The sequence below is a fragment of the Schistocerca cancellata genome, chromosome 9 (genome assembly GCF_023864275.1).
Source record: "Schistocerca cancellata isolate TAMUIC-IGC-003103 chromosome 9, iqSchCanc2.1, whole genome shotgun sequence".
NCBI classification, from domain to species: domain Eukaryota; kingdom Metazoa; phylum Arthropoda; class Insecta; order Orthoptera; family Acrididae; genus Schistocerca; species Schistocerca cancellata.
The window spans coordinates 434,349,413-434,374,526 of record NC_064634.1 but is presented as its reverse complement, the minus strand read 5'-3'; the positions used below and the strand labels follow the sequence as shown (position 1 = coordinate 434,374,526).

Genomic DNA, 25,114 nt, shown 5'->3' with positions numbered 1-25,114 from the left:
GCGTATTGTTTTCACTGACGCCAATGAAACACCGTTCACCGCATTTTGGACCTAGCACTGTTTCTTCTTTCTCTCGGTGTGTAACCCCGTATCTGTTTGTTCATTCTTTCTTCTGGCGTACTGCCAGTAGGCGCTTTTTAATTGTTTCTACATTTCTCTAGTGTGTTGTTTATGAGTTTCACATTTAGTTCTTCTCCAACTTTCTCATTTCCATTAAGTGTGCAACCATTTATTGTTTTTAGAAATCTCGTTTCAGCGGGCTGTATTTTGGTCTCATTCATTTTTATGAGAACCCAATTCCACTCCCATACAGCAGAGACCTCACAGCTTTGTTTTGTTTCTAACTTTCTTCTTTAAGATTCTATTAACACTTATTGAGCCGGCCGCGGTGGTCTAGCGGTTCTGGCGCTGCAGTCCGGAACCGCGGGACTGCTACGGTCGCAGGTTGGAATCCTGCCTCGGGCATGGGTGTGTGTGATGTCCTTAGGTTAGTTAGGTTTAAGTAGTTCTAAGATCTAGGGGACTTATGACCTAAGATGTTGAGTCCCATAGTGCTCAGAGCCATTTGAACGATTTGAACCACTTACTGATGGAAACAATGTATGTGTTTGAACAGTGTCTATATCTTCACAATACAAAGTCCTTCAGATACGCATGTATGCCTAAGGGACGTTGTATTGTGAAGATACAGATACTATATAAACAGAGGCATTGTAACCATTGATGCCGTACTCTGTGGCTCGATGGGCTACATGCAGTGTTTGTCTTCATGTGCGTAAATTATGAACTGTGCGAGGATAAGGGTTGCTTTATCTATTAATAGGGCTAAATATATGCGGAACCTGAGGAAATTCGTTGTCATCTCTAGTATTACTTCTGTTTCAACAGTTTTGTTTTCCTTATTGTATTCTCTGTCTAGCGTGTGCAACTTATTTACACTACTGGCCATTAAAATTGCTACGCGACGAAGATGACGTGCTACATACGCGAAATTTAACCGACGGGAAGAACACGCTGTGATATGCGAACGATTAGCTTTTCAAAGAATTCACACAAGGCTGCCGCCGGTGGCGACACCTACAACGTACTGACATGAGGAAAGTTTCCATCCGATTTCTCATACACAAACAGCAGTTGACCGGCGTTGCCTGGTGATACGTTGTTGTGATGCCTCGTGTAAGGAGCAGAAATGCGTATCATCACGTTTCCAACTTAGATAAGGGCCGGATTGTAGCCTATCGCGATTGCGGCTTATCGTATCGTGACATTGCTGCTCACGTTGATCGAGATCCAATGACTGTTAGCAGAATATGGAATCGGTGGGTTCAAAAGGGTAATACGGAACGCCGTGCAGGATCCCAAGGGCTTCGTATCACCAGCAGACGAGACGACAGGCATCTTATCCGCTTGGCTGTAACGTATCGTGCAGCCACGTCTCGATCCTTGAGTCAACAGATGGGGACGTTCGTTTGCAAGGCAACAGCTATCTCCATGAACAGTTCGACGACGTTTGCAGCTCGAAGACCATTGCTGCGGTTACCCTTGACGCTGCACAAAGACAGGAGCGCATGCGATGGTGTACTCAACGACGAACCTGGGTGCACGAATGGTAAAACGTCATTTTTTCAGGTGAATCCAGGTTCTGTTTACGGCATCATGATGGTCGCATCCGTGTTTGGCTACCTCCCGGTGAACGCACATTGGAAGCGTGTATTCGTCATCGCCATACTGGCGTATCACCCGGCGTGATGGTATGGGGTGCCATTGGTTACACGTCTCGGTCACCTCTTGTTCGCATGGATGGCACTTTAAACAGTGGACGTTACATTTCAGATGTGTTACGACCCGTAGCTCTACCGTTCATTCGATCCCTGCGAAACCCTACATTCCAGCAGGATAATGCACGACCGCATGTAGCAGGTTCTGTACGGGTCTTTCTGGATACAGAAAATTTTCTACTGCTGCCCTGGCCAGCACATTCTCCAGATCTCTCACTAACTGAAAACGTCTGGTCAATTGTGGCCGAGCAACTGGCTCGTCACAATACGCCAGTCACTACTCTTGATGAACTGTGGTATTGTGTTGAAGCTGCATGGGCAGTTGTACCTGTACACGCCATCCAAGCTCTGTTTGACTCAATGCCCGGGGGTATCAAGGCCGTTATTATGGCCAAAGGTGGTTACTCTGGGTACTGATTTCTCAGGATCTATGCACCCAAATTGCGTGAAAATGTAATCACAACACCGGCCGCGGTGGCCGTGCGGTTCTAGGCGCTGTAGTTCGGAACCGCCGGACTGCTACGGTCGCAGGTTCGAATCCTGCCTCGGGCATGGATGTGTGTGAGATCGTTAGGTTAGTTAGGTTTAAGTAGTTCTAAGTTCTAAGGGACTGATGACCTAAGATGTTAAGTCCCGTAGTGCTCAGAGCCATTTGCAATCACATGTCAGTTCTAGTATAATATATTTGTCCAATAAATCCCCGTTTATCATCTGCATTTCTTCTTGGTGTAGTAATTTTTATGGCCAGTAGTGTATTTATTGCCACTCTAGCCACAGATGTTTAATTGGATCGACTGACCGTCAGGTCATTTGAATACCGATAGGTGTCAGCACAGCTGTCTCCCAGCCATTGTCGGATTAGTAGATTTTGGAGTCGCTACTGCTCCGTCAAGTAGCTTCTCAACTGCTAGAACGAGGCTGGGAGCATGCCACTGCAGTTCTCTCATCTAGGAAAAATCCCTGTTTGTACCGAGATTCGAACTTTGGGCCTCCATATGGCTGTCAGTCACACTAAACACTAGGCTATGGAGGCAGACAACTTATTTATGGCGCATAGTAAGTTCGTTTCATCGTCAAATACAATAAACTGATCGTCTGCAAGACGGCAAGTACTTATGATGTCTGTAATCCAGAACGTACTGCGCTTTTCTATTCTGGTAAAACATCGTCACTCTATATATTAAATAAAGTCTGTGATGTACTGCACCTTGTCTGATGCCCTGATTCATAGGTATCATGTCTGAAATCTTGCACCTGTTCCAATCTACGGCTGTGTACATACATTGATCAGCCGGAACATTATGACCACAGACCTGTCGTTATAAACCAGTTCACGCGACAGTAACGTCACCTAGCGAGGAATGACTGCTAATCAGACACACCCATAATGTATGTAGTATCAGAAAGAGTGCTGTCTGTTTGTAGAACGGGGAATGCGCACCACCTGTTGAGTTTCACCGAGGGCAGATTGTTATGGCCGAGAGACTCGACACTGTGATTTTGGAAACTGTACAACTTGTCGAGTCCCTTGTGCATGAATGTGTGTATTTGTCCTTAGGATAATTTAGGTTAAGTAATGTGTGAGCTTAGGGACTGATTACCTTAGCAGTTAAGTCCCATAAGATTTCACACTCATTTGAACACAACTTGTCGATTGTTCGAGGAATGCTGCTGTGAGTGCCTCCAACATGCGGCGAAACCAAGGTGAAACCACGTCCAGATGTCTTGGGAGTGGGCTGCTATCCCTTATTTCAGATATTGGACATCGTAGGCTGGGCAGACGTAAAACCAACAGGTGGCGAACTGTAGCACAGCTAACATCAGACTTTAATGCTGGGCAAAGTGCAAGTGTGTCCAAACACACAGTGCACCGAAAACTTAGCAATGGGCCTCCAGTACCGACGACCCATGCATGTCGCAAATGTTAACACTACGACATCGGCAACTACCACTGAAATGAGCACGTGACCGTCGGTATTGGATGTTGGCGCAGTGGCAAAGCGCTGCATAGTCTGGTGAATCCCGATACCTTCTTCGTCATGCCAATGGGAGGATACGAATCCGTCGCGTTCCAGGGGAATAGCTGCTTGACAACTATGCTGCGGGACGGAGATAAGATTACAGCTGTTCTGTTACGCTGTGGGGAACACACACGTGGGCATCCGTAAGTCCAGTGGAACTCGTGTAAGGCACCATGAGGCCCAGGAGTATCGTACACTTGTTGCAGACCGCGTACAGACCATGGTTCCCGTTAGCTGTGGCATATTTCAACTAGATAATGCGCCATGGCACAAGGCCAGGAATGGAATGGAGAGGTTCGAAGAACATAGTGGCGAGTTGCAGTTGATGTACTGTCCCCTAGCTTGCCAAACCTGAACCCAATCGACCACATCTGGGATGTGATTGAAAGTGGCGTCAAAGGTCATCGACTCTGTCCCAGGAATTTACTGGAATTAGGTGCCTGGTGTGTGAAGATGTGGTGCAAACTCCCTCCAGCGACCTACCAGGGCCTTGTTGCTTCAACACTAGGAGCATCGCCGGTGCTACCCGCGCGAAAGGAGAGCATAACGGCTATTATGTACGTGCTCGTAATGTCCTGTCTGATCGATGTATCTTTTGGGAATCTTTATGATGTGTTTAGAACAACCTAGTTTCTCTAGAATGGTCCATAGCGTTTGAATGTACACGATCTACGGCCTTTCTTTTACTGCTGTTACATCTGCCTTTCTGGCGCCATGCTGGCCCATCGGGAACGACCGATTGCCGTGTCGTCCTGAGCCAAGTACATCATTTGTATGCGTTATGGAGGAGCATGTGGTCACCACACTGCTCTCGGTGCCGTTGTCTTCTTTTAATACGTGAGAGTCACAGCTTTCCAATTGGCATCCGAGGCTCGATTGTATTGTAGTTGTGCCACTAAGAAAAAGTTGCTGCGTCTACTGGTAACTGAATCCAGGGCTTCTACACAACAGTCAGCCCGCTGACCACAGATACGGAGAGGGACGTAGAAGAGTTTAAGGACTACATGCATTTAGTATTAAATTCGCATCTTTTTTCATATTAACTGTTTTATAATTGTGGGCGAAATTCCTTTCCTGAAATCATTACGATCTTCTAGAACGAGAGCTTCCCTTACGGCCTGTAGTCACTTTATTCTAGCATATACCTCATAAGCTTCGTCTTTCAAACTTGTCCCTTTATAATTACCATAGTTACACCGTTTCCTTTTTTAAAAAGGTGGATGATAATTAATCTGCTAAATCATACACTGAAGCGTCAAAGAAACTTGTATAGGCATGTGTATTATCGGTTACTGCTGCTGCAATGAAAGGTCATAAAGATTTAAATGATTTTGAAAGTGTTGTTATAGTAGGCGCACGAGAGATGGGACACGGAATCTCCGAGGTAGTGGTGACGTGGATTTTCTCGTACGACCATTTCACGAATGCACCGTGAATATCAGGAATCCGGTGTAACGCCAAATCTCCGACATCGCTGCGGCCGGAAATAGATCCTACAAGAACCGGACCAACGAAGACTGAAGAGAATCGTTCAACGTGATAAAAGCGCAACCGTTCCGCAACTTGCTGCAGATTTCAATGCTGTGCCATAAATATATGTCAGTGTGCGAACCATTCGTCGAAACAGTTTCAATATCGGGTTTTGGAGCCGAAGGCTCACTCGTGTACCCTTGATCATTGCACGACAAAAAGGTTTACGCCTCGACTGGGCCCATCAATACCGACATTGGACTCTTGATGACTGGAAACAAGTTGCCTGGTCGCACGAGTTTAGTTTCAAATTTTATCGAGCGTATGGACATGTGCGGCTATGGAGACAACCTCATGAACCCAGGGACCCTGCATGGTTGCAGAGGACGCTTCAGGATGGTAGACGCTCAGTAATGGTGTTGAGCGTGTGCAGTTGGATTGATTTGGGACCCTGATATGTCTAGATACGACCCTGACAGGTGACACATACGTAAGCATCCTTTCTGATCACCCGCATACATTCATGTCCAATGTGCATTCCAACGGACTTGGCAAATTCCTGTAGGACAATACGACACCCCACACATCCAGAATTGCTACGGAGTGGCTCCAGTAACACTGTTCTGAGTTGAAACACTTCCGCTGGCCACCAAACTTCCCAGACATGAACATTATTGAGCATATCTTGGATGCTCTGCAACTTGCTGTGCAAAAGAGATCTCCACCCCTTCGTGCTCTTACGGTTTTATGGACTGCCCTACAGGATTCATGGTGTCAGTTCCCTCCAAAATTACTTAAAACATTAGTCGAGTCCATGCTACGTCGTGATGCAGCACTCCTGTGTGCTTCTGGGGGCCTTACATGATATTAGGCAAGTGTACCAGTTTGTTTTTCTCTAAGGTGTAATTAAGTTTGCTACATGTTCATTCTTCCAGTATACGTTAAACTGGAGGAACGTTCTAGATTTTAGCAAGGTAACACCATTTCTGTGATATTATCAGTTTTGTTGTAGGTTGTACGACAGAATTCTCACAACGGAAGAACCATCCGCGCCTGAGTGGCCGAACGGTTCTAGAAGCTACAGTCTGGAACCGCGCGACTGCTACGGTCGCAGGTTCGAATCCTTCCTCGGGCGTGGATGTGTGTGATGTCCTTAGGTTACTTAAGTTAAAGTAGTTCTATGTTCTAGGGGACTGATGACCTCAGAAGTTAAGTCCCATAGTGCTCAGAACCATTTGAACCATTTGAACTATCCGCTGTTGGTTGTAGCCGTTCGCCTAGGGTGACACACGTCACACACACGCACGCACACACACACACACACACACACACACACACACACACACACACACACACACACACGCACAGAGACATACGTGGGAGGATTTCACATGTAAGCACATAAACCGTCCGAATGTTCGGCAATCAAAAATGTGGTTAACAAATTGAAACATGTAGGTAGTGCTGATTAAGAGGAACGTTCTGGGAGTCCATAAATCAGGAAAGGGTGGGACGCAAAGTGGATGCTGTTGCACGTAGCCCCTCTGCCATCCATCAGGAGAATGAGTCGTTATGTGGGTAGTTCACAGCCCAACAGTTTTGAAAACCTTGCGATGTACATTGACGAAACGTACGTGCTACTTCCAGATTCTGCACAATCTGAATCTGAGGACTGTGCAACTCGACAATCTATGATTTCTATTACGGGTTCAGTATAATGAGATTCTCGTTGTACGTGTACTGTTCAGTGATAATGCAACACTCCACACCTGCGGCCGTGTGTAATAAAAGTATCTGCTGTTCCAGGCAAAATAACAAAACTCACATACTGCAACGGTGTCAAGGAGACACCCCCAAATGTGAATGTGGGGTTGATGACGAAAAGTATTGACTTTTATAGACTCCGTATTTTCACTGAGAAAATGCTCGTCGATGACATATACGTCGTATGTTCGAAATATTTCTGGGTCGACTGGTGGTTCAAGAAGGAATTAATAACTCAGCTTTTCTCCAGTAAGGTTCGACGCCATCCCATTTTACCTTAGTTGTCCGAAATTACCTTAATGTATATGTTGTTCTCAAAGGCTTTGAGTCCCTTGCTCTCCAGTCATGATTCCCTAACATTTATTTTCTTGAGGATTTGCTACTTGAAGCAATTAATCTACTAGAGGTAGTCAGAAGATACCGTAATTTGTTAAATGAAATAGTTACGCCTTACATAGAGCTTATTCTGCACCATCAGAGACGCAATGTTCTCTTTGGGATCGTATACACCAGTCTCAACGTTTCCTATACTTCTGAATAGGATCCCCGAAGTTTGCCTTCGTTAACGTGTCAGTATTCTCAACTAGTCCGATCGAATGTCCAGCACAGAATCAAATCTTCGTCCTTTACAAAAAGTTTTCAGCTTGGAGAAAGAGGAAAACGTCACACAGAACTAATGTGAGTAGCGAACAAGTTAAAAAAAGTAAAAATGTTCAAATATGTGTGAAATCTTATGGGACTTAACTGCTAAGGTCATCAGTGCCTAAGCTTACACACTACTGAACCTAAATTATCCTAAGGAGAAACACACACACCCATGCCCGAGGGAGGACTCGAACCTCCGCCGGGACCAGCCGCACAGTCCATGACTGCAGCGCCCTTAGACCGCTCGGCTAATCCCGCGCGGCAGCGAACAAGTCATTTTGTTTCTGGTCTAATGGTTATAAGTATTGCAGGCCAAATGAGGTTGCTCATTGTCACAGTGGGGTACCCAGACGTTTGTATGCCACGTCTGTGGACGTTCCTTCCTCACATTTTAGAGAATCGTAATAGAACTCTTCAATGACCGCCTGACCAGGACGATCTTTGGTTCAAATGGCTCTGAGCACTATGGGACTCAACTGCTGTGGTCATAAGTCCCCTAGAACTTAGAACTACTTAAACCTAACTAACCTAAGGACAGCACACAACACCCAGCCATCACGAGGCAGAGAAAATCCCTGACCCCGCCGGGAATCGAACCCGGGAACCCGGGCGTGGGAAGCGAGAACGCTACCGCACGACCACGAGATGCGGGCCAGGACGATCTTTGTATGAAGAAATTCAGCAATTAAAAAAAAGAAAGAGTAACCAGATCAACCTTTGTACGGAAGTCTTGTCGAGCTGTTTCTGATGAGGTGAAAAAGAAGTCATCAACTGCGACAATTGCAGCTTAGGCTGAAGGTGATAGCCACAAGCCAAATTTTCATCACTAGCGACAGTCTTTGGAAGGAAGATCGTCTTGGAACTGTTGTTTAACTTTCCTGCAGACTTCTACGCCATGTTCCTTCTGACCGTCTCGAAACAATTGTGACAGCTTCGCGTCTGACGGAATACGTTCACATTTACCACAACTTATTACCAAGGGATTGATGAGGTCTTGGATGATTTGTACACGATCTTACTGAGTCCTGTTCCACAGTTCCTGAGGTCTTCCACATCGAATCCAACCCGGATGGTGGTCATCATTAACATCATGTTTCCCAATTTTGGAAACACTTATAACAGTCGTAAACCTATTTGACCTATATTAATGACACCAAAACCTGGCTTCATCATTTTTAGTGTTTCTGGAACTGTGTTTTCAACCTTGAAGAAAAACTTCTAGGTAAGAAATCTCAGTCCAAAAACTGCAGGTAGCACGACAGTGGAAATATACTCACGAACAACTAATCAAAGCTCTCAACTCGCAGCAACATACCACACAGATTCAAGAGAAACGTGTTTTATCAAGGTATGCTAGGACATACGAGTATATCGATTTTCACGTCACCTTTTCTCTCACGAAATAGGATTTTGGATACTATAAAATGCATAGGGTTGAGTTCCTGCTCTTCGTGAATGTGTGATATCGTAAATCTACTTGGTTCAGTTGAGAACCTTTGTATCTGCTGTCCATAAATTTTCGTCTATATTTTGAATAATAATTGAAATTAGTTTGAGATCTGTCGCGAATTACTTTCCTCCCCAGCTCACTTTTTCAATTTTACGAATTTTCTTACTGAAGTCCACATGTGCTCGGTTAGTGGCTGTGTGAGTACAACTTCATGCAAGTGATCTGGTTTCAGCAGAATTAACACTCATACAAACTGCGTTCATAAATCAGTATATTTCCTTGTCCTACATGTAATTTCTCAACCAACCAAATCAAGTATTGAGATGCACAGAACTCCAAGACCCGTGGTGCAGTCATGAATATATAGAAACTTTGTACTAAAGTGATTCATTCTCCTTATTGATTGGTATTAGGCATAAGAAATATTATCACATATCCATTGAACTCATCTTATTTACTCTAAGAGGTGCATTTATACTTATAAGTTGCATTACTTAAACAAGTGTTGAAATTCCGTTGTGTGACAAAAGTTTGCTATCTTATAATTCATTAAAAGTAGCTCCTCGTGTTGTTCGTACGTGGGTAAAAATTTTCTGAACAGTGGGGTATTTTCAAGGCATTAGACGGAAGTCATAACATACGTACACTCTTGGGTGGATTGTAAACGACCAAGAGACTTCATCTAGCAGTATTTCAGTGCACTCGTAACCATTTGCGTGCACAGTTCAAATTTCGAGGCAGCTGTGAACATTTCCAATAGAATGCTTGTTGGACCTTTGACATGTTGCAGGGGAATCAGTATTACATGTTTCTTTCACGATATGTAATAGGAGTCAACCAAACACCTGCCGAATCGCTGGCTGTTTCTGACGGGGCTCCTAAGTCCTTTACGGGATCCCTTGCGACGAAATGCCACAACATTAACAGGACCGGGAAGTTGACACGTTCAGGGCTGTGCAAGCCGCTGACGAAGAGCTACAAACTACAGAACTACAAACAGCAGATACTACTTACCGTTAGGATCCTGAGAATGAGCGTGGTGTTCTGGAAGTCGTACTCCAGGCTGAAGTGTATCTGGCCGACGTTCTCCGACGGCTCCGAGTTGTCAATGTACATGTCCACCAGCGAAATAGACCGGTTCTGCAGGAAGGCCATCTGCGGGACCAAGAGACGAGTATTAGCCGACTGCAAGAGGCCAACAGGCAGGACTCGCCCCTGGGTTATGGCCGCAGGCAACGACCGCGAGGGAGATAACCCCAGATTGTCGGAATGGGCGTTTCATAGCACACCCAGTCTCGATTACGCCGTCAAGCTACCACCAGCCCTCGGTCCTACAGTGTTTCATGACGCCTTACGACCCGTACCACCCTCCAACCACGATCATTGAGTTATACGGCAGAGCCATCCCGTGAAATATCTTGTTACCCCTGTTAAAGTAAGACATATTAAGGTTAACTCACGCCCTTAAAATTTCTACTTAGCTCCGGTACTGATTCTTTAGTGCTACAACTTGGTCTAGATGCAGAAAGAATGTACCTGCACAGCTCTCCTGCAAATCGATTGTAAAAGTTACTTTAAGCTTTCTGATCTGTTAAACTGCCCGAAACTGACGCCACCGTTTAGTATATTTTCAGTATCAAGGTGACCAAACCCAAGGGCATGAATAACTCTGCCATACTGAGGACGATGAGAAACTGCAACGATTTACATCCGTACATATTAGGAAGAAATAAATGACAATTATAAAGCATTGTTAAAATGTATACATTGTTAATGTCAAACTACTGGCCCACAAAAGGTATAAATTTTGAAAGAATTTTACTCTACACATGCTTCTAATCTACGCTAGCCTACTGTAAGCACTCTTAATTTGCAGGCGAATCACAGCCTCATACTGTTTGTGAAAATTGCAACACCAAGACGATATGTGCTGAATCACTCCAATATTGGAGAACTGGTGTAAACAATGACTACCATCTCAGATGGACGGCGTGAAAGTAGGTGTAACACCACCCTCTTTTGTGGGACCGGACATGTATGAACGACGCAGTAGGTGCAGAGCCATCAAACGAAGTGTAAACGAGTAAGAAAGTACCGGTATAACTTGTCGACGTCAAAGCGCTCAATATTAACATGCGAATGAATCCGAACCGGACAGGATGTCTGGTCTTCTGCAAATGGGTTTGCTGTACCGTGACATTTCGGTTCGTACTGGGCACGCTACTTCGACACTAATGCATGTGTGGAATCAGTGGGTGGAAGAGGGTCGCACACAGTGACGAGTGCGTAAAAGACCACACATGAGACCGAAGTGCGGGGTGTCCACCATCTTATGTTTATGGCCGCAGAACAGTATCGTCCACAGTGATAGCTTACATGTCTACTTCGACGGTACGACGTCGTCTGCTTAGGGTCGGACTAGTGGCAGCATTTCACTGTGCCAGAATCCGTTGACCACGGAACAACAACACCTCAGACTGCAGTGAGCATGTGAATGCCGTCGCTGGCACGTTGAGTGGCAAAATGTAGTGTCTTGCATGAACTTGCGTTTCAGTGATGTCAGGGGCTGGTGTTAGACGCTACTGTGGTGAACGCATTTGCGCACACTGCGTTGTTGAGTTGCATAGCAGACAAATTCATAGCGTGATGGTTTGCGGCGCCATTAGCTTTAGCATAGTATTTCGCCTACTGCGTCAATAATGAAGGGTCACTTTTTCGAAACCACGTAATTGCCTCCCATTGCGACGCAAAAGTTTGAAATTTGGTTTTATTTATTTATTCGTATGGCTAGGGCTCCCCGTCGGGCACACCGTTTGCCAGGTGCCGGTCTTCCAATTTGACGCCACTTCGGCGACCTGCAGTCGATGAGGGTGATGGTGAGGACAGCACAACACCCAGTCCCTTGGCGGAGAAAATTCCCTGACCCAGCCGGGAATCGAACCCGGCCCCAGAGGACTGAAAATCCGTCACGCTGACCATTCAGCTGTTGGGGGCGGTAGAAATTTGGTTGAAACGAGCCTACAAACATCTGTGAAATGTAATAGCGTGACACCCTTTGAGATTACCCTCGAGCTAGTAAACTCTTGAAACAGCAAGGTGTCGACAAATACGAAATAAAGGCGAGAGATCATCTCATGCAGGGTATAAAGTGGGTTAATTAAGTCACATTGGCACATAATTTCACCGCACATCTGCCCTATGACACGGTGCACGCTATAGGAACGTTGTCAGACCCACTCTTACCCACATTTCACCCCTTCTTTTGACACGTCTGCAAAGGAGGTTAGAACCACGACTCCCAGCTATGAAATCACGTAGTTTTCTTATAGTTGGCTGAGGAAAATATTTCAGACATGCTGCAACCCAGTATCGACAAAAATGCCTCCCGGGATTGCATTAAGAGGGTCACTGAAGCTACTCCTTTCCTTCACGTGTAAGTTAAAGGGCACTTAGCAATGCAGTGATAAATTACTGGCGTTCTCCACAACCTTCCGCACTGCTGACACCCCCCGGGAAATTCAAGTCTCCTCTAAGGACATCACGAGCCTGCGGCCCCATTGAAAGTGATTGCGCCGGCCGTTGTGACCGAGCGGTTCTAGGCGCTTCAGTCCGGAATCGCGGTGCTGCTACGGTCACTGGTTTCAATCCTGCCTCGGGCATGGATGTATGTGATGTCCTTAGGTTAGTTAGGTTTAAGTAGTTCTAAGTCTAGGGGACTCGTGACCTCAGATGTTAAGTCCCTTAGTGCTCAGAGCCATTTGAAAGTGATTGCACCCGTGTGGAGTGCTATGCGACTGTTTTTTGTGTCCTGGTATGCAGGGTGCAACTGCTGGGAGCGGTTCAAAACCATTCGACGAAATTTGTGTCATTGGAAACAGTAAAGGGTATTTACGATTTTTCATCTTTCCTATTAGTCGCGCTCTTGTGGCATGATTTGGGGGTTGCGGATTGAGTGCGACAAGAAAAGAATACCAGCGAAGGGTTTCTCTAAGACTCCCCAGTCTCAGGAATAACCCACGTCGCTGTATTAAGCGCAATCAAAATGTACTTGTTCAGAGACAGTGAGTCACTGACTAGGCTCCGTGACAAGTCAACCATTTGGAAGCGATAATCGGAGTGGAGCTGTGTTGCTGAGTTACAGGTTGCTGATAACATGCGAAAACTAATGGATGTCAAAGGGGATGTCAGTCGCGCCGGCACCCACTGATCCTGCGACTGGCTGTCTCCGTACAGATATATTTTCATCATACTCTGGATTTGACTGCTATGCCACTCAACAACGCAGCCTGCACAAATGCGTTCACCAGAGTGGCATCTAACACCAACCTCTACCATAACTGAAGTGCACGTTCACGGAGGACACTACATTTTGCCATTCAACATGCCAGTCACGGCTTTCAGATGCTCACTGCAGTCTGGACCGCACCAAGGGGTTGCCGAACTCGGGGATCTAAGAGGGACACTTCCCCGTTTACTTCACACCCCTGTCAATGTCGCCGCCCCCTGAGATCTAGCTACAGTAAGGCACGAACATGATGGATGTAAAAACCTTTACTACTTCCGATCACATTAAAATTTCGTCGAAAGATTGTGAACTACCCATAGGCGACGCGCTTTTGCACCATTGAGGAGGAGGACAGTTGTAGGCTCATTTGACCCAAATGTCAGACTTCTAAGCTGTAAAGAGTGACCATTACAGGATTTCGGAACAGTGATCCTTTAAGTGTGTTGCGCAAAGTATAGAAAGATCTCTTTTGGAGTCCGAAGCACTGCCGCTCCTTAAGGCGTCCCTTAAGCCGCATTTCAGCACGACAACGCCCAGCCACGAGTGTCGAATAATGTGCGAAGAGAGTTGGGTACCATTGCTTCCCTGGCCTGCAAACACTCCTGACATGTTGCCCGTGGAACATGTCTCGGATATGGTCGTCGGCAACTTATTCGTTTGGTTCTCCTGCACCCAATCTCAATGCTAAGTGGATGGGCCTGCAAACCAGGTGGCACTGTTTTCCCCAGAAGCAAATCCAGGCCCTTTTGGAGTCCATGCCACGACGTCTAAATTCTCTGATTGTAGCACTTCGCGATTTCACGCCGTGCTGAATTATCACGGTCAAAGTGCGAGTGTAGTTCTGTAACTCTAACCGTTTGCGTGCTGTCAAGTCCCTAATATGTGGAATAAATTTCATTACGGTCGCATGTTTCGTTCGTCGTAATGCAATTTTCACAAACAATAGTGTGTATTAGTATGGTATTAGACATGCAGTTCTTGGAACAAATAGATCATAGCGACAGGCGCCCGCATCTATCCTCTGGTTACTTAAGCCAGTATTGAATGGCTTATGTACCACACTTGCGTATTACCGTGTAATCAGTTGTAAGTGTGTGATTAAACAAATGTTTTGTAAGATTAGAGCAGCACAGTTCGTTCAATTAGAAGTGTAGTAGATTTACGGGTCCGCTGTTCTAAAATTCACAGTCTATCCCCGTCACGATAATGCACGGTAAGAATGGCTGTGTCTCTCCCGTAAGCAGCTCTCAGCCCAAACTCTGGTCTGAATACACGAGTGTTTTACTACGCATACTCCTGATTGTAATGGTATACCATTACGTTTTCCAGCTCTTTCAGGTGACGTAGCCTACCATATATACAGTGTGTTACAAAAAGGTACGGTCAAACTTTCAGGAAACATTCCTCACAAACAAATAAAGAAAAGATGTTATGTGGACATGTCTCCGGAAACGCTTAATTTCCATGTTAGAGCTCATTTTAGTTTCGTCAGTATGTACTGTACTTTCTCGATTCACCGCCAGTTGGCCCAATTGAAGGAAGGTAATGTTGACTTCCGTGCTTGTGTTGACATGCGACTCATTGCTCTACAGTACTACCATCAAGCACATCAGTACGTAGCATCAACAGGTTAGTGTTCATCACGAACGTGGTTTTGGAGTCAATGCAATGTTTACAAATGCGGAGTTGGCAGATGCCCATTTGATGTATGGATTAGCACGGGGCAATAGCCGTGGCGCGGTACGTTTGTTTCGAGACAGATTTCCAGAACGAAGGTGTCCCGACAGGAAGACGTTCGAAGCAATTGATCGGCGTCTTAGGGAGGACGTAACATTCTAGCCTATGACCGGGGAAGACCTAGAACGACGAGGACACCTGCAATGAACGATGCAATTCTTCGTGCAGTTGACGATAACCATAATGTCAGCGTCAGAGAAGTTGCTGCTGTACAAGGTAACGTTGACCACGTCACTGTCTGGAGAGTGCTACGGGAGAACCAGTTGTTTCCGTACCATGTGCAGCGCGTGCAGGCACTATCAGCAGCTGATTGGCATCCACGGGTACACTTCTGCAAATGGTTCATCCAACAATGTGTCAATCCTCATTTCAGTGCAAATGTTCTCTTTACGGATGAGGCTTCATTCCAAAGTGATCAAATTGTAAATTTTCACAATCAACATGTGTGGGCTGACGAGAATTCGCACGCAATAGTGCAATCACGTCATCATCACAGATTTTCTGTGAACGTTTGGGCAGGCATTGTTGGTGATGTCTTGATTGGGCCCCATGTTCTTCCACCTACGCTCAATGGAGCACATTATCATTATTTCATACGGGATACTCTACCTGTGCTGCTGGAACATGTGCCTTTTCAAGTACGATACAACATGTGGTTCATGCACGATAGAGCTCCTGCACATTTCAGTCGAAGTGTTCGTACGCTTCTCAATAACAGATTCGCTGACCGATGGATTGGTAGAGGCGGACCAATTCCATGGCCTCCACGCTCTCCTTACCTCAATCTTCTTCACTTTCATTTATGGGGGCATTTGAAAGCTCTTGTCTACGCAACCCCGGTACCAAATGTAGAGACTCTTCGTGCTCGTATTGTGGACGGCTGTGATACAATACGCCATTCTCCAGAGCTGCATCAGCGCATCTGGGATTCCATGCGACGGAGGGTGGATGCATGTATACTCGCTAACGGAGGACATTTTGAACATTTCCTGTAACAAAGTGTTTGAAGTCACGCTGGTGCGTTCTGTTGCTGTGTGTTTCCATTCCATGATGAATGTGATTTGAAGAGAAGTAATAAAATGAGCTCTAACATGGAAAGTAAGCGTTTCCGGACACATGTCCACATAACATATTTTCTTTGTTTGTGTGTGAGGAATGTTTCCTGAAAGTTTGGCCGTACCTTTTGGTAACACTCTGTATAGAGGATGCCCAATCTAGAGCGGCATCTGACGAAGATCACAAGTTGGCATATTCCACATTAGTACAGCATTGCCAGTTGTGATGAAAGAATCAACGTCAGCAAAGAAACTAAGGATATTATAAGCATCGAACCCTCGAGCTGTCTATTTGTAGTCCGGCAGTCAGCCACTTGGCAAACAAGCCACGAGGTAGCCGAGAGCAAGGCAAGGAAAAAGAAGACAATTTTACATCCTTTGTAATTGTCTCTTTTAATTTGTGAACAACTTCGCCGAACGTAGCCAGGCAGTTGTTGCGAATATCACTTTTTTTCAGTTGGTAATCACGCAATAATGTCGAGCAGACGGTGAGGTGTCTTCCCGACGGCTAAGGGAAATTGTGTCAGACGGAAGGTGTCTTTCACAAACTTCTCACGGAGAGGCACGTCTCTCAATTTACAGCAACTACGAATTTATTTTCGAATAAAGGCTCCGAGTTTGCGTCAATATTTCTGTGGCTCTTGTCCCTGGAAATTAACTTACGCCCTTTTACACTCCGGAGATGGGGTAAACAGGAAATGAATTCCTCGCGCTATCTGTGCCGGGCGGACTGTTTTGTTGAAGGCGCGCTCAACTTCGCTTATTTGGGACACAGCTCAGTGGAAAATTGAGTAACATTTTACGAGAGACGGCGGTCATTTCAGTACAGCTGCACGAAAAGAGAGCAATGGTCCTACCCACACTCTTTAATAATCTTGGTCGTTTCTTTCGTGCATACACAAAAGAAGGAAATTAACTGCCAACAAAAAGTTATAGTGCTCTGTTTGTGAGATTAGCTGTGTGACGTTGTATTCAAAACACATGGCCCCTAGTTAGCCAACCTGCATTCAAGTGACTAGTTACTGTTCTTTCAAGGTCAGCCTCGTACCATCTACATGATCTCCACCACACTTATGTAAGTCGTGTAATTCATAAATCGCAGATACCGAAATGTTTTGAATGAAATCGTAACAGTCTGTACAAAAATGGAATGGTCATTTCAATTGTCATCCACGATCGGTTTGTATCACATGATTGTCAAGAATGTAGACGCAATCTATGGTCGTGAGTAGAGCTCGTATTGAGTGCCTCCTTCGAGATTCGCATGGCTTCGTTTGCTTGTAGTCGCTGAAGCTGTGCGTCTACCACACGCTACCGTATAAATTCATCGAAGCATCTTGTTGTCTTGCTTCAGTAGCTAATTCCAAAGGTGTCACCCAGGCAAACGTGAACACACGTGACCTTGTATGAAGAGTGTAAACATTTATTATTCTGAAACGCCTATAGGTTCTATAAAACTGAAATACGGAGCGTTGAAGGGCTTTGAATTAAAGAAATACACAGCCTAGTGACCCAAATTCGTATTAATTAAAATTTGCTTCGTATATAACGTAACCGCTTAAAATTATCTTATACATATTTGCTCTAGAAGATTTTTTTAAATTTCATTTACTATGGCACACGCCTCAGCATATGAAAATGCTTCATTACAGAGGAAGGATATTTGATTGTTTTGTCTCTAAACAATTACACACAACAAATAATTCATAGGTCGATAGCGCAAGTGTTCACTTTAACTTGCTAGTGTTAGGTTAATACTGGCAAAATATAAGCTCTGCACATCACACATAAAGACATTCATTTGTGGTTTGTTGTGATCAAAGCACAAGTATAGTTACTAGGGATGTCAATACATACAAAGAGTTTGCTAATTTTCATTAACTTCAACAACAAAGTGGGATTATCTCTCTTGGATTTCTTTTACCTAGTAGTGAATGTGCCCTGTTAAACTAACAAGCAGCGAAAACGCCAAAATGAGAACTACTTTATTTAGCCTCAGTTTTACTCAGTACTTCTATGAAGTTACAAATATTCTCGTTAACATACAGTATGATGAACGCTACGGCAGACATGAATAAAGAAACTTCTCGCTGAATACACAGAAATAACTACTGCTTATAACTGCAAATTAATTCACCGTAGAGTAACGGCTAAACATTGATATGCTAACATATTGTAATTCTGTGTACCGTGTTTATATTGCCACCTACTTGGATATGTACAAACACGTATCATTTCTTTTCATGCAGTGCCATGCTAGAAGTACAAGCAGTAAAATTCAGGAAAAATGAACATTAAAATACATTCACTTAGTCATGCATCAAAGAAGATGAAAAAAGAAGATGGTGTACCAAAAAAGAACGTACCCGTATGTTCGAAGAAACAGTTGAGTCGGAAGAAAACAGAAAAGAGAAAAAACAGACATTGTTGAAAGGAAAAAATGAGCTCATTTTGATACAAGCACAGACATATGCTAGTCTCTCTCTATAGTAACATCCATGTATCATACGCATGTCACACACTCCACATCAACATCCACATTCACCTTGCAGGAAACAAATTTAGTTCTTTGCAGACAGGTATTGGCGCACATGTTGCTGTTCAAGAAGGGTATCGTGCGGATAAGGAAAGTGGTTAACATACATGCTCCGTACAAAGGCACTGAAAGGAGTGCAAGGTACACATCTCGGAAAAATGACATATATTTCTTCAAGACTGACACAACAACATCAATTCAAACTTTGGTTATCGAAGCAATAATGATCACAACCATGCGGGATTAGTCCGTGACAGGGGCCCGTGAAAAACGCGTACCAAGCAGTCCCACATTCGGGTCAAAAGCTCCCATATCAGACGGAGCTGTTTCAGATTTAGAACAAGCTTTAAATTCGCGTTAAATTATACCACTTCTATGTCGTGTTACCTGAAGTACAACAAAAAAAAAACTGAAAACAAAACTTCTTAAATTCGGTAACATTGCTATCCGTCTAAGACATTCGCACACAGAATCACACATGCATTATAAAAACAGCGAATAGTGATACAAACAGAAATCAAAAATACATTAATTACACATTTGTGTCATATGTGCACATCAAACAATTGATTACAGTAATGTTATATAGAATAAAAATAAGTTATTTTAATTCATTACTATGCTAGACAGAACTACTTATTTCATGTCATCCCGGATTTTGTCGTGTGTTCGGTCTGTTATTACTTATTATGAGAAATGTTTTCGGGATAGAGCAGTATTTGCAAATGCATATTTCAGGTAAAGAATTGTTTTTTCCAAAACCGGGAACAGTGTACATAGTTACCTACAAACATGTAATATCTGTAGCACATATTTTGATTTAATAAATAACCGCGTCAGTCATAGAAAACTTCTTTGCTCTGTCACATGACCGGTTTTAGACATAATACCGAAGCGGTTTACAGATTGCACTAGAAAAGAGCGTCAATATAAAAGTTAAAACCAGCCGTGGAGTAGACTATAGAAGTTTTTAACAAGCAAAGTGGTTCTTTCAGTAGAACAATACACAGTTGTGGAGCAGCGACAGCCCCCCAAAAAGGAGAAACTAATAAGTTTATTTGATTGTTAGGACGTGTTACTTTAAGGTTGTTTCAAACGTTATCGAACGTTATTGCTAGGAATATGACTAGAGAACTCTCAACATCAAGACTTCAAAGACTCACATTAATATAGCCAAAGCACAGATTATGGAATATCACAAGAAAATAGTCTGTGCATTTTTTTTCTACCTAATACAAAGTTAAAAATACTTTTACACATGTAAACCTGTAACCAAGATATTTTTTTACGGTGTTCTCTTCTTGCGAAACAACTTTTATTGTTCCATTCTGATAATTCTAAGTTGCTAGGCCCCGATCGTGCGCCTCCCCAGGTGGCAGATAGGGGAAAGCCTCCCAGATATGGGTGGTACCGGGGAAATCAAATACCCGGTGCGGGTCAAAATTACGGATTAGGGCGGCGTCTGTACTCCAAAGGGGAGGCCAGTCAAGGGCATCTGTACCCGAAGTTAGGAGCGGCCACAAAATAATATTGCCAATGCGTTCTGAAGCAAGCGTGGCGATTATACTTCAAACCTTTAAGACTTATTATTATGATGAGTACCGCTAATGTAAAAGATTCCAGGATAGTACCGCAACTATCGGATCTCCGGGACGGGACTACTTTAGCGCCACACATACAGAAAACCATTAAAGAGGAAAACACGAGATCTCTGTACATCATGTAACTGCCGGTCGCTTGTGGGTGAATACAAACTAAGTGAAACTGAAGGAGAATTGAAGAAAATAAAATGGACTGTACTTAGTCTGAATGAAGTACGTCGTAAACGGGAACAGTATGAGACTCTGAAGTCAGTAACACTTCGGAGAAGAAGATGGTAGAACAAAGGGTGTGGGTTTCCTAATAAATAAAGATGTAAAAGACAAAGTATCAATAACAGAAGGAACATGAAGTAGAGTAGCAAATATCAAAGAGATACAAACTACAAATATTTAAAGTACTTGCTCCTACAGCACGCTATTCGGATGATGAAACTGAAGCATTTTACGAAGAAGTAAAAAACGCACATAACAAAGAACAAGACTGTCACTTGAAACTGGTAATTGGGGACTTAAATTCCAAGGCTGGTAGCAAAAACCAGGGTGATGTCCCAGTAGGCTGCCACGGAATCGATGAGAGGAAGAAAAGGGGTGAAAGGCTAGTTCAATTGTGGTAGAAAATAAATTATTCTACATGAACTCCTTTTTTAAGAAACGCCACAACAGGAAATGGACATGGAGAAGCCCAAATCATGAGACCCACAATGAAATAGATTTTATCATCTCAAATAACACCAAAATAATAATCTGTTTCAGTTTTAAGAAAACTAAAATCAGAGAAAACAGAAATTATAGATATGGATAAATTAAACGAAAGGAGAAAGGATTTTCAGTATGTCCTTCGAGTGAGATTAGAAGAGTCAACAGAAGAAAATCTAGCTGAAACGATAATGGAAACTGCAAGAAAAATACGTAGACTGACAACAATTACTAAACAACGAGGAAAGGTAAGGGCGAAAACCAAAGCTTTACTTGTAAAAAGACGGGAGATGAAAATCAAAACTTCTTGTGACAAGACAGAATATTCAGAACTGTGTAAGTGTATAAGGAAGAAGAATATGAAAGCCGACATATAAAAATACAATGAAAACACCATAAAATTAGCATTAGAGAATAGAAGGAGCTGCAAGAAAGCTTAACAAAAACTTGTGATTGTTAAAAACGAAATCATAGCAATTGACGGTGATAATGGACACATAATGGAAAAGGAAGAAATTCTAAAGCATATAAAGAATTTATGTAGTAAATTATATGAAAAATGACATGAACCACTAGGAAAACCTTACGCAAATGATGATGAAGTCCCCAAAATCCTCACCAAAGAAATAAGAAAAGCTATAAACGAGAAGCAGAATGGCAAAGCACGGGGTCATGATGGTGTGACAATTGATATACTCAAGCTTACAGCGGAGGAAACAGAGAAACATCTGGCTAAAGTCTTTACTTTGTGTATACAGAATGGCAGCATGCCAACCTGCTGAAACGAAGCAAACACAATTTTACTACATAAGAAGGGAAGTATCCACGATCTGAAGAACTACCGCCCCATTAGCTTACTTTCTGTTATATATAAAGTGTTTACTAATGTTCCGATAAATCGCCTTAAAATGGTAGTGGAGACTGCACAGCCCATAGAACAAGCTGGATCCCGCAGTGGTTTCAGTACAATTGACCATATAAACACACTGCGTGAGGTAATCAGTCGAGCCAATGAGTATGAAATGCGACTATGCGGCAATGAATTCACACAAAAGGGGATTTGAAATCTCAAATTTTTCGCCGAATTAAAGTGGGTTAGTGGGCTTACGGAAGGAATGCAACAGTTGTCATATATAACATGCCAGTCTACTTAAAGAAAGTTTTTGATCAGTGTGTCCTACCGGTTTTAACGTACAGGTGTGAAACTTGGATCTTAAATGAATTTTTCAAAAGGAAACTTAGAACTGCTCAGAGAGCTATGGAAAGGTCTATATTAGGTCTCACTAAGAAAGAATGGCAGATAAGTGAAGATATACGAGCAATCAAAGGAGTAAAGGACATTATAGAAAGAGTTAAGACTCTAAAAGGGCAATGGGCAGGACATATTGCACGAACGAAGGATGGAAGATGGATAAAACCAAATCTAGAGTGGAGTTCCAGAGAAAAACAAAGACCATTTGATCACTGGAATAAGAAACTCAGAAAAGTTAAGGGCTTCAGCTGGCAGAAGACACCAGAGGACAGAGTTGCATGGAAACACCTCTTAAAAATGTATTTAATAACGTAAAGAGGCTACATGTTGTATAGATTGAATTAGCTGAACAATAAATAAATAAATAAAAATTCTAATAAGATCTTTCTTAAATCAGTTTTCGTAAATAACAGACAAAGTTGACCAAATTTTTTCACTAATTGGAAATAGCTTGTCAGGTGGCGCAACTAAATACCGAAAAGTACGTCCCCATCACTAGCTTCCCTGTACAAAATGGAACTACCTACAATATATCTAGTTTTCACAGTGTATTAGTGCACTACCAGAAAAATCCATTCGTATGGCGGATACTTGGAGTCCGACTGACACAATATTTCGGCGACCAACCGTGTCGCCACTACTAGATGCGTTGGTAAAGAGGATGATGATGATGATGATGGTGGTGACACGTATGCTCGCCGAGATATTGAGTCCGTCGGACATCGAATATCGAAAGTGTTTCATTGGACTGCATTGTCAACAGGTCAACAGGTCAACAGGTACATGAGCTGACATCGAAAACACAGTGCTTAAAGAACTTGCAATATATTTTTCAGGTGCACTATACCTTCACATAATGACATCAACCAGATACCTAGTGCAATGGAGTTTGAAATTAGATACATGTAAGTATATACAGTGCAAGTATTTCTATTAGTGACCGAGGACGGTGTATTGATCAACAATACAGTATCTACGAATACTTCATTTGAAAACTAATAATTATATTTTTCACAAGACATATGTAGCACCCGCCAGGTTATCCGAGAGCACTAATGCACTGCTTCCTCGACTCGGGTAGGTGCCCCGCTCCAGATCGAATCCGCCCAGTGGATTAACGATGATAGCGGTGCGCCAGCCACCCTAGATATGGTTTTCAGGTGGTTTTCCAAATCCCACTAGGTGAATGTCGGACTGGTCCCCACGTCCCGCCTCAGTTACACGACTCGGAGACTTTTGAAGACGTTCGCACTATTTCATGGCTTCCACTAGACGCAGACAGCTGGGGTAACTCATTCCGTCCCGGGGGTACGGCGTGGTGACAGGAAGGGCACCTGGCCACCCTCTGCAACTAACATCGCCACATCCATAGTAGCTAGGCCGACCCCGCGTCGAAGTGGGACGAAGGTCCAACGTAAATGAATGACAATTCATATGTAGTACCTTTAAGCACAATGACCAAGAGCAAGTCATTAAAGCAAATTTTCCCCAGGGCAGCAGGTCAGGTGTTGAAGAGTGGAAGTGTGGACGCAAAACGGTTAGCCTTCAGAGATTGGGGTTCTCTACTTGTGGTGCAGTTACGACCGTGCAGAAAACATGACATAGTAAATTATGTGATGTGTCTACAGCACGACTGTTACATACAGAGCAAAACAAACAACATGCTGAAGTGTGTACATATTAAAGTATCACACTTAAAAATATCTGCAGTTACACCCGTTACATTCTGTACGTATGTATTGTTATGTGTCGACAGAAGTGCCGACACAGTGTTATTTAGAAGGGCCGAATAGGCACGCTATCAGCTCACCCAGAATATCGTGAAGTCTGAAACAGGATGCTCAATGAATGCTAATAAGAAAAGTACGTTGCTTTGGGAATACTTAACTTTAATCCATCCTTTTGGTATACATCGTTTATGGTGAATACAAGTAAGACTCTCTCCAGATATGGTTAACTGCGCCTTGCTAGGTCGTAGCTATGGACTTAGCTGAAGGCTATTCTAACTGTCTCTCGGCAAATGAGAGGAAGGCTTCGTCAGTATAGTCGCTAGCAAAGTCGTCGTACAACTGGGGCGAGTGCTAGTACGCCTTTCTAGACCTGCCATGTGGTGGCGCTAGGTCTGCAAGTACTGACAGTGGCGACACGCGGGTCCAACATGTACTAATGGACCGCGGCCGATTTAAGCTACCACCTAGCAAGTGTGGTGTCTGGCGGTGACACCGCATGTATGATCAACATTTCCCACTAAACCAATACATTCTGTACGTATGTATGATCAACATTTCCCACTAAACCTATCTTTCAGTTTCAACCATACATGGTAAATAAATGACGTGTTGTTTAGAAAGAAGTATTGTGTAAGAACGACCTACCTCCCATTGTATTCGGGTTGGGGATGGAAATGAGATTGTGTAGGAGATGGAGAAACGAAAACGGATGGGGAGACGGATAGAGGAAGGGTGCAAGAGAAGATGGTCAGGGAGAGTGGGGAAGGATATAACTAATATAGATACGGAGGAAGAGGGGGTGAACAGAGAGTGGGAGGATTTGGAGCTGGAGGAGGCAGGTGGAAGATGGAGAGGGGTAAAACAGCTGGTAAAAAAATGAAGGGGTTTGAGGAGGCAGCAGGAAGATGGACAAGGTATAGGTAGATAGGCGGAAAAGGAACAGGGGTGCTGAAGCGAGTGGAAGAAGGGAAGAAGAACTAGAAGGGAAAAACTAACGTAGGACAGAAGTTTACATGTTTCCTGATTATTCTGATGAAAGCATCTCAATAAAATTCAGTACGTACATGACTCATTTGTTTGTTATAAAGTAAAGT

General features: G+C 43.6%; 1 protein-coding gene across 1 annotated transcript in view; it reads right to left on the bottom strand.

Moving 5' to 3' along the window:
• LOC126101068 (synaptotagmin-7-like) overlaps positions 1-25,114 on the bottom strand; it is a 349,607-nt gene that overhangs the window by 211,250 nt on the left and 113,243 nt on the right. The window contains exon 2 of the mRNA XM_049911742.1: positions 10,143-10,283. Coding sequence (XP_049767699.1) covers positions 10,143-10,283 — 141 coding nt within the window. The remainder of the gene's footprint in view (positions 1-10,142; positions 10,284-25,114) is intronic.